Raw genomic sequence first — 15,799 nt, 5'->3', positions numbered from 1 at the left:
GATACCCTATGGACCCTGGAGAAGAGAATGCTGAATTCTGCTTTAAATAGCAGAGTAGACAGCAGGAGGTAGATTTAATAAAGCTCCCAAAACAGACAAGAGGTTGTTCATAACAACCAATCAGATTTTGCATTCTAGAAAATTTATAGGAATAAGGAAATTATAGCTATAGTCTGCTATTGGCAACATCACCACTTGTCTGTTTTAGATACTCTAGTAAATCTATCCCCAGGGGTCATCAGATTCACCTTTTGTGTGATTCAGACCATGTCCCCTTCTCTCTGGAGGAGGATGTAGCTGAAGGAGACTTAGGGGTCCATTTACTAAGCAGTGGTAGGAGACAGAGTGATAAGGTGCCAGCCAATCAGCTTCCAACTGTCATTTTTCAAACAGTTAGGAGCTGATTGGCTGGCACCTTATCACTTTTCACTCTGTCTCCTAACACTGCTTAGTAAATAGACCCCTTAGAATTTGAAGATTTAATTTTAAACTATTATTAAGCAAGTTTTAACTTACTGGAAACTACTAACTTTGATGCTAAAATAAAGTAAATTATTATTTTCTGTTTCACCACAGCTTACAAAACTGCTGGGACATCAAATGTACAGCTGTATGCTGATGCTGGATTCTGAAAAAAAAAAAATAACCATAGTCTATGTGTACACGTCTTAGAAGATATAGATTGTAAACTCCACTAGGCCAGGGACAGATGTGAATTATCATCATCCTTTATTTATACGGCACCACACGATGTCCGCACCTTACATAGTACATACCAGCAACGTGCTAAAATGTTTCAGTTATTGGGCAGTGTGAATGCTGTGATTCAAAGTCCACAATCAATAAAATTAGAACACAATGATCGCAAATACGCGCTATAGTGCGTATTTTACCCGAAAATGAGCACCGGGGACTTACTTTTGCAGAGTGGGTGGGTCCCGGGGGACACACTTTGTCACGGCCAATCCCTTGGCTCCTGCAAATGATTGAGGTCTCCCTGGCTCGGGGAGGACTATACCTTAGCGCCTGTGTTTGATCCAGAACCCAACACTACAGGGACAGGTCAGGTGACCCCTGCACTCGGTGGGAGAGCAGGTCCTGACACACGGCGGGAGGGCGGCACTTTTAAAACAGCAGGATTCTCATAGCTGGCACTACAGGGACACACGGCCCCAGCCCCCGGAGGATTATTGAAGTAAAGTTAATAAGCGGGTGGGGATTGGTTTGGTGCGGTGGCACATATGGTGCTGTGGTGGGTAGGGAGGTGCTGTGGGTAACTTCCCGTGGCTGCTACTACCAGTAAAGAGTGACAGACAGGTGGCCAGAAGGGGGTTACTGCCATTTGGCAAACAATAGTGGTAGTGAAGGTAGGGGATGGGATGGGCCAGCTACTACTACTTAAAGCTGCCCTTCTATCTACCCTCATCCCCTCCTTACACCTAAGCACTGCCTGCTCCTAACCCCCTCCTTGACCCTCAGTACTGCACCAGCTGCCATCTACCCTTACCTCCTCCCAGTACTGTCTGTCCAACCCCCTCCTTGCCCCCTGCACTGTACCAGCTGCCATTTACCCTTACACCTTCCGTACCCCCAACACTGCCTGCTCCCATCCTCCTCCTTGCCCCAGCTGCCATCTATCCTTCCTCCCTAACCCCAGCACTGCCCCTACCCACCTCCTTGCCCCAGTTGGTATCTACCCTTACCCCCTTCCTACCCCCAGCACTGCCTGCCCTTACTGCCCCCTAACCCCAGCTATACCCCAACTTCTCCCTGTCTTTACCCCCAGCTCTACCTCAACTGCTGCTTGCTCTTACCCCCTCTATTCCAACTGCTACATGCCTCCCAGCATTGTCCCAAACAATGCCTGCCCTCACGCCCCATAATATGTGATGGGACCCAGAAACTGGAGTAGGACCCCAATTTTTTAAAGGAAAGTGTCCCTAGGACCCACAATTTTTTCACTCACTGCATTCACTGGAACATAGTTATCTTAAATAAAGACACAATATAAATATAGATCATACTTTCACAGGAATGCATTAAGCCATGGGTGCACTCCATATTAGTGTAATACAAAGGCCAATCAGTACACATTGGGTTCTATAGAAATCACCCTGAAAAATAGGTTTGAACAGTGGATTGTATTGTATCGGAGAGGCAGTAACATCTAGACAAATAGATTTACATGACTCAAACAGTAACACAACAAAGTCACATACTGTAATGACAGATACACAACCCAAACTTATACATTCTATAAAATAAGGAATATGTTACAAAGCCAATGCATATTGTGTAAAGAGATCTACTGGACTTGCAAAATACATTTCACAAAAAAATAGTCTTAAAAGACTGTGAATGAAAATCTAAAATGATTCTGTATCCTTCAATAAGTATTTAGAAGTGTTCTATTCCTACCTGGTATTAAATGTCAACCACTGGTTTTGACAGTGATCAGTCGGGAAAGCATTGAAGATCAGCGAGCATTCAGGACCATAGAATATGTAATCTTCCTGTGCGGCACGGAGGGCTCAACCCTTTACAAAGCTTTCCTGGCCAATGCTCTCAGCACTTAACACTAGGTAGAGCTACAAATTTACAGTACACAAAATACATTGCTAGATAAAAGAAAACTCTTCAATTATTTGAGTCCTCTGTTCAATTATTTTTTCAATCCACCATAGTGCCGCAACATGTTTAGTATGCAGTCTAACCCTCCCAGCCACCTGCAGCCTAACGCCAATGTCAACATTTCACATGCCAACATTCTGAGAATGTCGACACGTTGCTTTGACACCACGTTACATTGTGGTGTCTACATTAGGAATGGTAAATGTTGACCTAATTATTGCATCCCTGCCGCAACATTGATAAAAAAAAAAAAAAAAAGTCTGGCCTTCGTTTTGGCTTCAGGAATAATCAGGAACAACATACAGTACTAATAAAACAGTCTAATGTTATAATTTCACAAACAGTACTAATAAAACAGTCTAATGTTAAAATGTCACAAATATCTATTCAGTAGTTTAAAGTACTTTACATAATTGCAGTCTGTATTGGTGATGCCAGAAACCTTTATTAAAGGTGAACAAAATCAAATATATGATACATCCATTAGATGGCTCTCACCAGAAAGACCACAGAACAGGTATTTAGTATTCTGAAGCCACGTCAGCACCATTCAAGGTAAATCTAGAAGGTTATGTTGAGAATACAGTTCTTGTGTAAAATCATAAACGTTGGATACGTATGGCATGGCGTCACCAAGCAGTTCCACCACCTCTTCTGTTGTACCAATGTTCATCACTTCAAAGAATGTGTTACGAGACGGAAGTGCGAGGAAGGCAACAGTTGCCGTTTTACGTATGATCCAGGGGTGGTGGTTTGCCAGAGAGTTGTTGTAAGCCTCTGTACACAAGGTGGAGGTCTTGCTGTCCTCTGAACTTGTTCTCAACTTTTCCAAGAAGAGTTGAAGCCAGCGCAGTGCTCGGTGTAAGCGCAGTAATGTACGGCAGCCAGATTCTGGGTGGTTGCAGCGTTTTGTTAGGTCCACCAAGTTGTCACTGAGCTCATACTCAACCATGGATTGGAGGGTCCGATAACGCTCTCCATTTTCCTTGCTTAAATAGTTTTCCATTATCTGAATCTTATTTACAGCATCTTTGGAAACAAAAGAAAAGATGGTCCCAAGGCTGTTCATAAACCTAATTTAAAGAAGATGTAATACATGTTAACTTGTAAAAAAAGATCAGTATGTTAATTCAAAATTAAATACATTTTAAAAGGAAAAGTGAAACATAAACAAAGTGCAAATTATTTAATATTAAAGTTTGAAATCTAATTTAAATAAACATGTAAAATGCACAATATTTTTGGAAGCAAATATGACTGTGTATACATAAGTGTAAATGCATGCATTCAAACTAGTATTTTGGACCCGTCATTTGCTGGGTCACTAACTATTGCACAGGCTGCCCCCACCCTATTTCTGCCCCTATTCCTACTATCACCTCTATTCCTCTCGTCTCCCCCTACAGCTGTCTTCCCCTTTGGCTCCCTTATATTGGCTCCCCCTCTAATTTTCTTACTACTGCACTTTCCTTTCCTTATTATTGGCTTCCTTCTTCCCGCTCTACCTTCTATCTTTGTTGTCAGCCTCCTCCTCTCTCCCCTGCATCTAACTTCGGCAGCTGGGGGTAGTGAGCATACGAGGATGTTGTGGCCGGCTTTAGTTTTCTCTCTTTGTACTTCCCCTTTCCATGTCTATTCCCCTTTTCCCCATCTCTTTGTCTTTCTCCTCCTGTCCAATCACCTAACTCAAGAGAGATGAGTGACGGCCGGACACAGTAACAGGGTCAGGTGTGGAAGGAGGCATGAGGTGCAGGTCCACTGTACTTACATAGAGCGGCTTGTGGGCAGGTCAGACAGTCCCTATATTTCTTTATCTGCCACTAAGGGGGAAATTCAATTGTTTTTGGGCGCCTGTAGCTTGTTGGGAGCTATTCAACTGTTTGTGCCTCTAGGCGCCAGTGCCGAGACCACCCATTACTTATCGCGGATTTCTGCTCGCAGCCTCCTGAGATGCGTGCAAAAATCCAACCAAAGTACGGCTTTTTGGGCGCGTTTACCTTATCGCACCCTGCTTTTAGAAGGGAGTACACACTTTAAGGGGCATATGTATCAAAGCTTGATGTGAGATAAAATTTGAAGATATACATCACCAACCAATCCGCTTCTAACTTACATTTTGCAGGCTGTGTTTAAGAAATGATAGTTTGGAGCAGATTGGTTGAGGATATGTATTCACAATTTCATCTCACATCAAGCTTTGATACATATGCCGCTAAGTGCCTTATACTCTGCATTTTGCCCGTGACATCCGCCCAGCGGCAAAACAATTGAATATTGCTTGTCATTTTAGACGGGAACTGTGGGTGCAAGAAAACAATTGCATTGCCCCCTAAGAGCTCTCTATTGCACAACGGTGGAGAAAGAATTTAAGCTGCTTATATTATAAATGTCTAGGTAGGAAAAGTCATCTATATATCAGCAGTCCTTAATGACACCTCAGGAAATGTGCAGTGTGCAGGAACAAAATGCTTCCCACTTGTTCTAAGTAACAAACATTATGAAGATCAGGTGCGTCTCTGAAAGAAAGCTGACGGAGGCACTTGTGGGCAGGATGATCTAGACGTTTCACTCACAAACCCTAAATTATATTTTCTTGCTGGAAAATTGTAGATGAATTGGTTTGTACTTTGTAGAGTAACATTTTAGTCATAACATCAGGCAGCAGAGTAAATACAAGACCCCTGGTGAAGATGTTTTAAATATAAATTTACAAATATTTAGTAAAGTATGTTTTATAGCAACAGTTTTCATTGAAAAAAAATCTTTCAAAAAGCATTGCATTTAATCTCAGCTACTAGATATCATTCCAGGACAGAGTTGAGCTAGCTTCTAATATTTCCAGGGGCAATCACCACCAACAAGTTCATTTGCCCCTCCCCCCACAAAGCTAACTATAACAAAACGGTCATAAAAGCTGTACCAGAACTCCAGTATAGGTTTATTAAAAGACCAGCTTTGAGAGGGTACTGGCCATAAAATCCCAAAAGTAGTTTCCATTGTTATGTTCATAGACTTCCAAGTTCAAGGACTCCCTCAAATGACAAGAAGACTGCTTCAGTCAGCTGGGATGGCTTAGTCGTAGGCTGATCAGCGGATACCATGCCTGGTCCACCCACTCCTCAAGTTCTAGCAGACTTGATATCTAGGACAGGTGTTGTCCACCAGGGCTAACAGCTTTCAACATGGAGCTACCATAGCTTTGATCAGGAAATGGTGGGAGTCCTGGAAAGGGGTCTACACCAGAATGGGTCATTGTGTTGAAGAATGCACATGGCTAACCTCACAAAACATTTATAACATTGTATTATAACATTGTATTATTCTGAACAGTAAAGAAAAATACACAGCATTCATATACATATTTATGAGTCACACAGTCGTAGACCATTGTCACCAGCTATCCTTATGCAGAGTAGTGCAACAGATTGGAGTACAATAATGGGAAAGCAAGCTGGAGCGTAGGTCAGGCTAGCAGTAACCCAACTCCAAGAAGCACAACACATAAAAGTAACTCACCTAACCAATCCCTTCCATCCATCTAGATAATGCTCTACTAGAACATCTTGGTCATCATCTACTAAGCAAGACTTGAAGCTGTCCAAGACCTGTCGGAGAGAGAATTTTTCCTCTGTAGTGGACATGATAAGCTTCTTGTTACGATAACTTGGACAAGTTTCTGACTTCTTCAGGATTATCTGTATTAGGGAAGAGAGTTAGTCTGGCACAGCAGAGATTTTAAATAGCATCCTAACCAGTGGCGTAACTAGGATTTTTGGAGCCCAGGGCAAGATAAAAAAAAACGGAGCACCCACCCCTATGTGCGCATGCGCTGAAAATAAGTGGGCGTGGTCACTGAAAAATGTTGCGTGTCAACATGACAAACCACCGTTTCTCGTCATTCTGGGAACATTCCATTTAATTCCATATGCACCTTAGTGCCCCTTACGCAATGACCCCAGAAGTAGTGTCCATTATGAAATGCACACTGTAGTAGTGCCCCTCATGCAATGCCCCCTGTTGCACATTATGCAGCTCCTCCAGTAGTGCCCCTTATGCATTGCCCCATTAGTAGTACCCCTTATGCATTCTGTGTTTAAATTTGGGTCCCATTCCCAAGATATTTCATTATAGTATGCAAATATTCCAAAATACGGAATATTCAAATGTCCAAAATACCCCTTGTCACAAGGATTTTGGATATGGGAGACTCAACCTGTAATAATGATCTAGGGTTGATCTGCAAGCACTTATAACAGAGCAAGACAGGAGGAGTTATTGCTTGACTTCTGGTCAGTGGGCCTGATTTAGAGATGTATGCTAACCTGATGGTTAGCGTACATCTCCAGTGGTTTAGGGTCTGAGAAGACCCTTCATCCCCAAGTCGCAGCATGATTAACAGCATTTGGGGGGTGGAGCGGGAACGTGGCTGGCCTCCATTCCCGTTTCCCGGGAGGGGTGAGTCCAGGGTCTGCATCGGTGGGCGCAGATTTCCTGGCCTTGTAGCTGCCAGGACTCGGCCAGGTTGCGGTAAACTTCAGTTACCACGGCCCGGCCAAAGGCGCAACCAGCGGTCGCGATGGTAATCCCAGGCTGCAACCTCAGGGGCAGAGGAGGACAAATGGGACAAAACAAATACAAGTGAACATTTGGACAAATGGAGGCAAGAATACATTTACAGAGGGAAAATGAGTACAGAAATGGTAACAACAAATTTATCAATACAATGCACATAAATAACGTAACTGGTAATTAACTAGTGGAGGAAAAGATTTTGATGACAGAAAAAAAAAAAAAAAGCAACAGATGACAATGTGGTCAGAGTACTGGAATAGTTGATGTTAGTTTTCCCTAACTTTCAGTAGATCTGTATAGGTATAATCATCTCTCTTAGTAACTATAACTTACCTATAACTGCATTTCCACAGCATTTCTGATTAGTTTTAAATCATTTATAAATTATAATGGTATTTGAATTCTATCAAAAACATTTCTGATTATTCAGACGAGAATTGTAAAATATTGGATCGGTATGTAGTCAGTTTGTGTCTGAATGTCGACATTGAGAGTGTCACCACCTGGTGTTAGGGTTAGGCTCAGAGTAAAAGTGATTGGGAAATCCTATTATTATCAACATGCCGAGTTCTGGCAATGTCAACATTAAGAACATGTCGACATTCTGAAATCTGACAAAATATACCACAGCCAGTAAATCTGTTCCATCCCTATTACAAATATTTTAAACATACAGCTAACTATCCAACTATGTTTAAATAAAAGGACCACATGGCCAAAGTAAAGATCTTGTTTTTTCAGCTTAAATGACAAATACAAATAAGCTTCCTCTTGATAATTAAGAATAAGAATTGTGATCATAACTCTTACAATAGCTCCACTGGCAACAAAATCCAATAAGCCACTATGGTTCAAAGCTGGAACCTTTACATTGTATATGTCCAGGGAACGCTGTCTGAGACTCTAAGGTACAAACACATCTTCACCTGATCAAATAACAGCATAAAGTGCTTATGTTCATACAGCATACGAGTATTACAATGCAAAACCACTAAGCCAGCCAGCTGTATCCTGGAAGTTCTCTCCTAACAGTTCAGGGGAAGCCAATCATCTCATTGTTCTAAATACACAGTTACAGGACTTAGTAATATTATATTAGCATGGCATTGGAGCACAGAGGCCGTGCTCTGTCCCTCTTCACACAGGATATGGAAAAAGTGGATTCTAGGAGAATACATGTTGGTCAGAACGAGTCCCTGAGCACACAGGATGCAAAGCTTTTCCTATTCATTTTAATAGCCCATTCATTGTGATGGGGACCCCATTGTCAGGGGGGCCTAGAGAGGGGGGGGGGGGGGGTGCGAGTACTAATTACCCGGGCTTCAAGAAGGGGCCCAGGTCTGGCACCACTCCCCCTCCCTCTTATGTCACAGCAACCCAGCACACACTGCTGTGTGCTGGGCTGCCCTGGGAGACTGCAGCGGCCGGAGCAGTCACCTATGCCTATGGGGGGAGCGATCATGGGGAGCCCCCCATTGGCTGTGCGCCAGGCTGAGGGGAACACAGCGCCCCCCTCCCCAGCGCTGCAAATATATTTTTTCTTTTTTTTCCCTAAGAGGGCGTGGTCACACATCCCACGATTAGGTCACGCCCCATCACCTGGGCCCAGCTGTCGGCGGTCCTGCTCATCGTACAGAGGGCCCGATTCAGGCCCCCATTGGTTAGGATGCGTTCGTCCGCAGCTGCGGATGTTTCGCAATGTGCACATTGCGCATACGTGTGCAGTTTGCGTACTAGTCCATGCGATCGGGAAGCGTTAGTTCGCTGCGCATAGACAGCCTGGCAGAATGAGTGACAGGATGAGCCGTTTGTGGGTGGTGACAGGGGTTGGTCAATGAAAACAGGGGAGTGTTGGTGCGAACGAAGGCGTGCCTGAGCGTTTTAACGCCGTTTCAGAGGCGTGCATAATTAAGACAGCGTCATAGTGCACGTCACATGGTTGAAAATTACACTGAAGCACTCGCAGTGCTTGCGGTAGAGTATGGTCAACCACAAGCGCTGCGTTCGCATCCGATGGTACTCGATGTTACTGATAGTTGCATACACTTCCTGGAGATGACATGCATAAGTAGGCGTCTTAATACACACCGCGATCGCACACCAAGACATAGTGGGCGTGCTTTTGTCTTGGCGTGCGATCGCCTGCCTTGCTGTGGGTTGACCGGATTAGTGAACACATCTAGCAAGCGGGTCTGAATCAAGCCCAGAAACCGAATTGAAATGAATAGGCTATTGAAAGGAATGAGAGAAGCTCTGCTAGGAAATCAATTACCCTAATATGAGATTGCATTTAAACTGCAAAGATTGGTTTGTGTAATGGTGGGTACACACTGGGCGATACAACTGAGCGACTGCACGATTACGACATCATAATCGTGCAATCGCTCAGTAATCGTGCACTTTTATGTCGGAAACGACCAGCGATGCGCACTCCCGCTGGTCGTTTCCGATATTGTCCATCGCCTGAACATGCAGCACAATCTGACGACCTCGTCAGGTTACTGCATGTCAGGGAAAGGGGGAGAGAGCCCGGCGCTGAATGATATCGTTAATGATATCGTTCAGCGGCTGTGCACAATGTCATGAACGACATTGAGCACAGCCTGCCGGGGACACACTACACGATATCGCTCAGGGAGCATATCGTGTAGTGTGTACACACCATGTGAGTATGCCTATATAATGGGGGTTAGTGCAATGTATGTTTTTTTATTTATAAAGATACTACACTGGCAATAAAACTACTGCTTGGCCCTGTTTAAATACTGGAGACTATCCATCAAAAGTTTTAGAACATCTCCATTTTATTGACATTTATGCAGTTTAATGTCTCAATGCACTCTGGAATTAAATCAAAATTAGTACAAATAAACAACTGGAATAAAAAAATAAATAAATAAAATTATTTTGTTTACCAAAATTTGATCTAAATGTTTGAATAATCAAAAGTAGCCGCCTTTTGCAGATATAACCGGCAAACAGATTTGTGGCATTACTATTACAATGGAAATCAAATATTGTTCAGGAATTTCTTGCCAACACTGTAAAGGTGCGTATCCAGCAGCAGATAGTGGAACAACAGTACGATTACAACATTGTAATCGTTCCTCTTCCCCTGCAGTGCCTACACTGATCGATATGTCGTTCAGTGCAGGCACCCTCCCTCATCCCTGAACATGGCCAATCTGTCGTTATCGGCAGACTGACCAGCATGTTCAGGCAATGATTAATGTCAAAAACGACCAACGGGAGCACGCATCGCTGATCGTTTGACATTTTCATGTCCGATTATATCGTTAACATTCAAAAGCTCATTTTTTATTTTTTTTTAAACATGTTTTATTGTAAGACTGCAATGAACATTAGAAAATAGCGCTCAATAAGTAACATGACATCAGTAGATAGACAGCAATAAACCATATCACAGTCCATGAAGAACATAGAGTTACAAAACTTAAAAGGGGGGAGCACCTGTAGACAAAATGTCTTCATTATACCAAGCTGTAAGTTGGACTGCAGCACAGAGCATATCTTTGACCTGAGGCGGTAATGTGTGGACATAGGGGAGCCAAGTGTCAAAAAATGTCTCTGCTCCTTTATCTTTATTAAGAGATAACTCCAGCCAATCCATATTGAACAGATACGCTATACTAGGTTGTAAAAGAATGAGTGTCAGAGTATCAGCAGAGATCCATTGGGATAGGATGGTTTTCTTTGCAGCTGCATCAATCTTTGATATTAGCAGACGGGCACCTCTAGAGGGACAAGATGACCCAGACGTTGGCATAATATCCCACATAGCCCACTCAGGTGTTAATTCAAAACCAATTCCCAATATGGAGGACATATAGGTGTGAACTAGGGACCAGAACCTCTGCACAGGACCACATACAATGCACTAGATCCGCATCAGGTTGTTTACATTTAAAACAATTAGAGTCTGTGGAGGCGCCTGCAAGGAATCTTAGTTTGGGTGTGAAATAAGTGCGATGCAATAACTTATAATGCATTTCAGCGTAGGATGTCGAGATTAGTTGTTAAGTTTAACAAAAGATTTAAAAATAGTAGGTAAAGATATGGTAGGAAATGTAGAGCGCCATTTAGCGACTCCAGCTGTCTCCACTTCCAAATGTATTTCCCGGTGTATATAAGTGTATAGTGTGGACGTGGAAAACAACGTAGACTGGCAGAGAGACAGCACATCATCCAAACCGCTTTTCTCAGATGAAATGGACAATCTAGGGGTTACAGCGGTGACATAGCTACGTACTTGAAGGTGGACGAATATTGGAATTTGAAGGCGAGGGAATCTTTAATCGATCATTTAAGTGGATATGAGGCTTTACAGAGGATCCCACAAATGTTCTGCACTTGTAGGTTGTTTTGCTTTCACCCTTTTGTCCAGATCATCGCAAACCAGCTGTATGGGTTTAAAGCTGGGTACATACCTAGCAGATATATTGAGTGATCTGCAGATTATGGTAGTTCATACACAATGACCAACCATCATCTTCCGTGTGTGTGAGATGGAGAATATATATCTATATATTCTGCCATCAGCTGTGCAGCACAGCCGACATGATATGTCTGAACTACGACATTCACTGACACACTAGCCAACGGGCACACAATATATTGCACGATCAATTGATCACCCAATATATCTGCCAGTGTGTACCCAGCATAAGTCTGAAGACTGTACTGGCAATTCCATGATTTTTTTCCTTGAAGGAAGTTGATGGTGTAATGGTAGCATTACTGCCTCACAGCACTGAGGTCGTGGGTTCAATTCCCACCACGGCCCTAACTGTGTGGAGTTTGTATATTCTTCCTGTGCTTGCGTGGGTTTAATCCGGGTACTCCGGTTTCCTCCCACACTCCAAAAATATACTGGTAGGTTAATTGGTTCCAAAATATAAAATTAACCCTAGTGTGTGTGTGTGTGTGTGAGCATGTGAGAGGGAACATAGATTGTAAGCTCCACTGGGGCAGGGACTGATGTGAATGGCCAACTATTCTCTGATAAGCGCTGCGGAATATGTGCGCGCTAAATAAATAACTGGTAATAAATAATAAAAAAATAAATACTCAGGTTACAGCAAAAAAACAAAACCCAGGCCATCACCCTACTTATTCCATGTTTGACAGTTCATGTCCCAGGGGTTTATTTACTAAGCTGCGGCTTGTAAAAGCCAGCATGTTTATGCCCATAATTTAAAAAGGCAAATTTTGGGCTTACACCATCCGAGAAGGGATTCTACAAGCCGCCGATTAGTAAATAACCCCCACAGACACTGAAGAACCAGCCTTTTGCCGACTCGACAGCCCAGCATGATGAATAAAAGATTTTGATTAATTTTGTCCATAAGGCCTTCTTCCAGTCTTCAGTAGTCCTCTGGCGGTGCTTCATGTTCCAGGCGAGGCTCTTTTTCATTGCTGCAGAAGAGCTGTAAGTTCTTAACCCCTGACTTGTTCTATGAATAGGGCTTTTTAAAAAAAAAAAAAAAAAAAAACCCTCAAATCTACATATTTTTTCAGTTTTTACTAAACAAAACATTATTTTTATTTATGTGTTAAACCTAGCTGTTTACTGCTTACCTTTGTACCATTCAGGTTATTCACTGTACTTCAATTGCATAAATTTCAATGGCTACGATTTAATTCAATGCAATGTTGCATAGGCCCAGGAGGGAGCTCCCGAAGCTATTCAATTCAACTCGGTGTTTGGTCAAGCTAAAGGATTTCTTCTCACACCCTCCTGGGATACGAGGAGAAATGCAACAAAAAGTGCCGTCCGCTCGGCTGTGTTCTGGCTTAGCGCGGCACTAACAGCCGTGTGGCAGGCACTTTAGTCGGAGAATGCCGGTTCTCATGACTAAACACCCAGGTTAAGTTTTGAGAACAGGCATTCTCCGACTTAACAGCACGCTGAACTGAATAGCTCCGGTAGCTCCCTCCCGGGGCTATTCAACATCACATTGAAATGAATCGCAGCCAATGAAAATTGGAAAAATGGGGGTGTTCTAAAACTTTTGACCGTTAGTGTATAAATAAGGGCACAGTATACAGACAATGATGACAATGTGAGATACACCTCAAATCATGGAAACTAAACAGCATAAAGCAACTGTTCTCTGAATAACTCTTGCTATCTTGTCAAATCAGTTTAAACCGGTCTATACGAAAAATCAATTAACATCACCGCTATACCCACAAAACACACAGTCTCAGAAATAGCCAGATGCGGAAAGCAGGTATTTCATTACAGAAATACCGGATTTCAAATTTCCACTTGTCTGTGCTTAGTAAATAAACCTGGGCAAAAGAGTCATACAAATAGTCATTTGCTGAACGACAGCACTAACCGTTCGCACAGTAAATGTCATTCATACACAGGATAAGATATTACTTTCAAAAGGCCATTAACAGATCATTGGAATCTCTAGGCCTATCACACACTTCGAAAAGGTAAAATTAATTGTTGTAAAGTCTAAAGGTTGCCACGCATTCAAGTAATACAGATTTCTGGACACAACAATGTGACAAAACAGGACGGGAACAGACGACACTCCCTATGAAACAACAAGACTACAGCTCAGAGAAGCGAGCAGCCCTATCAGTGCTACCTGGCAGAAATGACAGTCACAGCTCTCAGACTCACAAGCATCTTTGTTGTGATATTTCTGGTAATCATTACTTCCCCAACATCAAAATCACAGTGAAACAATCATTTTATATATTATTCCCCATATCCCCATATTTTCACCCCTACTCTTGATGAATTTGGAATACTTTAGGATTAGCATGATTACCTTAGTTAGCATATTATAATTATACTTTACTGTGTACAGTACAAGTGTCTGATTTCCTAGACACTTATGCTGTAATAAAGTATATATATACCTTGTAGAATAAACTAATCTAAATACACGGAAATAATTTAATTCCAAAGAGACATTGGCAGCGATTCTAACTTTCCATAACCTGATAATATTAAACAACCTGTGACTCTCCAGCTCTTGTGCGCCTACAAATCCCAGCATGCCCGTGAGACATGCTGAGAGTTGTAGTACATCTGAGACTGATACAGCCAGTAACAGCTTTCCCACTCACCTGTTCCAGAGACCTCACCAGTTATGCCAACTCCACAGCACACAGCCACCCGCCTCTCCACATACAGACCCAATTCCTAGCTGTGGCCCGCCCACCACACATATCACTACACATGTCAACCAATCATCGCTCTTCTCGCTCGCTTGCCCATCGGCGTCAGCCAATACAAAGACGTAAAGGCCACGCCCACGACACATCGTCGTCTCCTGATTGGCTAGCCTGCCATCCCTTGTTCCGGGGAAAGTGGTCCTCTGCTCTGACGTTGGTCTACGGTGTCATGGCGCTGCCCTGTGGTGTTTTCTGATGCTGATAGTCAGGTGTGTGTTTGGGGTGTACAGCTGGCGATGTGATCGGGTAGGGGCTCATTAGGTCTCTTACGGGTTTTAAGCTTGGTCTTACATCTCAGCAGCCAGAAATACAGGTTGAGTTAGGAAAGCTAATCACTGCGAGGTAATTTCCTCCATAATTATTTGTTACTCATATCTGCTCACATGTGTGCTGCTGCCTGTGAGAGTCAGTGTGCTGCTTACAGTGATACATATTTATACCATAGCTAAGCAGCCAGGGCGTGTTTTATGTACATGTATGTGTAATTATAGCTTATCCATCCATGCACGGAGGGGAGGAGACAGCTGCATAGCTGACAAATATAAATACATTTATAATGATGTGTACAGAGCATGTGATATGTTACAATACGGCAAATATCAGCAGCCCAGCTGCAATATCAGTCCTTCCAATCCCCCCATGTAGACATTCCCTGCCACTGTCAGTGTGGGAGTTTTGTCTTTCTTCCTTCGTGGTTGTATCTGTATAGATGGTGTAAATCAGTGGGTCTCAACTCCAGTCGTCAAGTACCCCCAACAGGTCATATTTTCTGGATTTCTTTAATCATACACATAGTTGATCTATTTTACTGGGTCAGTAATTATCCCACCTGTTTCCAGACAGATATCCTCAAAACATGACCTGATGGAGGTACTTGAGGACTTGAATTGAGAACCACTGATGAAGATACTAGGGTTGCTTTCTCTGTTTATGTCAGAGGTTCCCAAACGTGGTCCTCAATGCTCCCCAACAGTTCAGGTTTTAGAGATATCCATGGTTGAGGACAGATGGTTAAATCAAATTGGTACTAATTAAGTCACCTGTGGTCAACCATGCATGTCTCTAAAACCTGAACTGTTGGGGAGCCTTGAGGACTTAATTTGTGACCCTCTGGTTTATGTATCTACTGGTGTACATATGTGTTACTGATTCTGTGAATGTTCCTGCATGTACTGATGGTTTTTCTGTAAATACATTTCGCATGTGCCATCCGGTGCATGCTGTACAGTGGTTCTTAGTAGCTCCAATACCTAAAAAAGTATGACTAAAGCTGCATACACACACAACGATTTTATGAACGATTTCATGAACGATTTTTTTATACTACAAACGATTTTTGCATATTCCCTTAATGAAAATCATTCAGTTGACAATT

General features: G+C 42.7%; 2 protein-coding genes across 6 annotated transcripts in view; one reads left to right on the top strand and one right to left on the bottom strand.

Annotated features, from left to right (window-relative positions):
• Positions 1-2,026: 2,026 nt before the first annotated feature.
• On the bottom strand, positions 2,027-14,414 carry CPTP (ceramide-1-phosphate transfer protein). The gene is made up of 3 exons (XM_088482261.1): positions 14,317-14,414; positions 6,148-6,326; positions 2,027-3,704 (listed from the first exon to the last, which is right to left on the bottom strand). Exons 2-3 carry the CDS (start codon positions 6,270-6,272, stop codon positions 3,182-3,184), a joined length of 648 nt encoding a protein of 215 aa, XP_088338387.1. The 5' UTR covers positions 6,273-6,326; positions 14,317-14,414; the 3' UTR covers positions 2,027-3,181.
• A 124-nt stretch (positions 14,415-14,538) lies between these two features.
• INTS11 (integrator complex subunit 11) overlaps positions 14,539-15,799 on the top strand; it is a 52,369-nt gene continuing 51,108 nt past the window's right edge. Inside the window, exon 1 of one of the 5 annotated variants that reach the window (XM_088482255.1) lies at positions 14,539-14,633. The gene's annotated coding sequence lies outside the window, so the exon portion shown is untranslated. The other 4 variants (XM_088482259.1, XM_088482258.1, XM_088482257.1 and 1 more) reach the window with 4 other exon arrangements.

Source organism: Taudactylus pleione, unplaced genomic scaffold (assembly GCF_031769625.1).
Source record: "Taudactylus pleione unplaced genomic scaffold, aTauple2 ptg000284l, whole genome shotgun sequence".
Lineage (NCBI taxonomy): Eukaryota > Metazoa > Chordata > Amphibia > Anura > Myobatrachidae > Taudactylus > Taudactylus pleione.
Note: the sequence above shows the minus strand (reverse complement) of the source record. Positions and strands in the feature narration are given on the sequence as shown.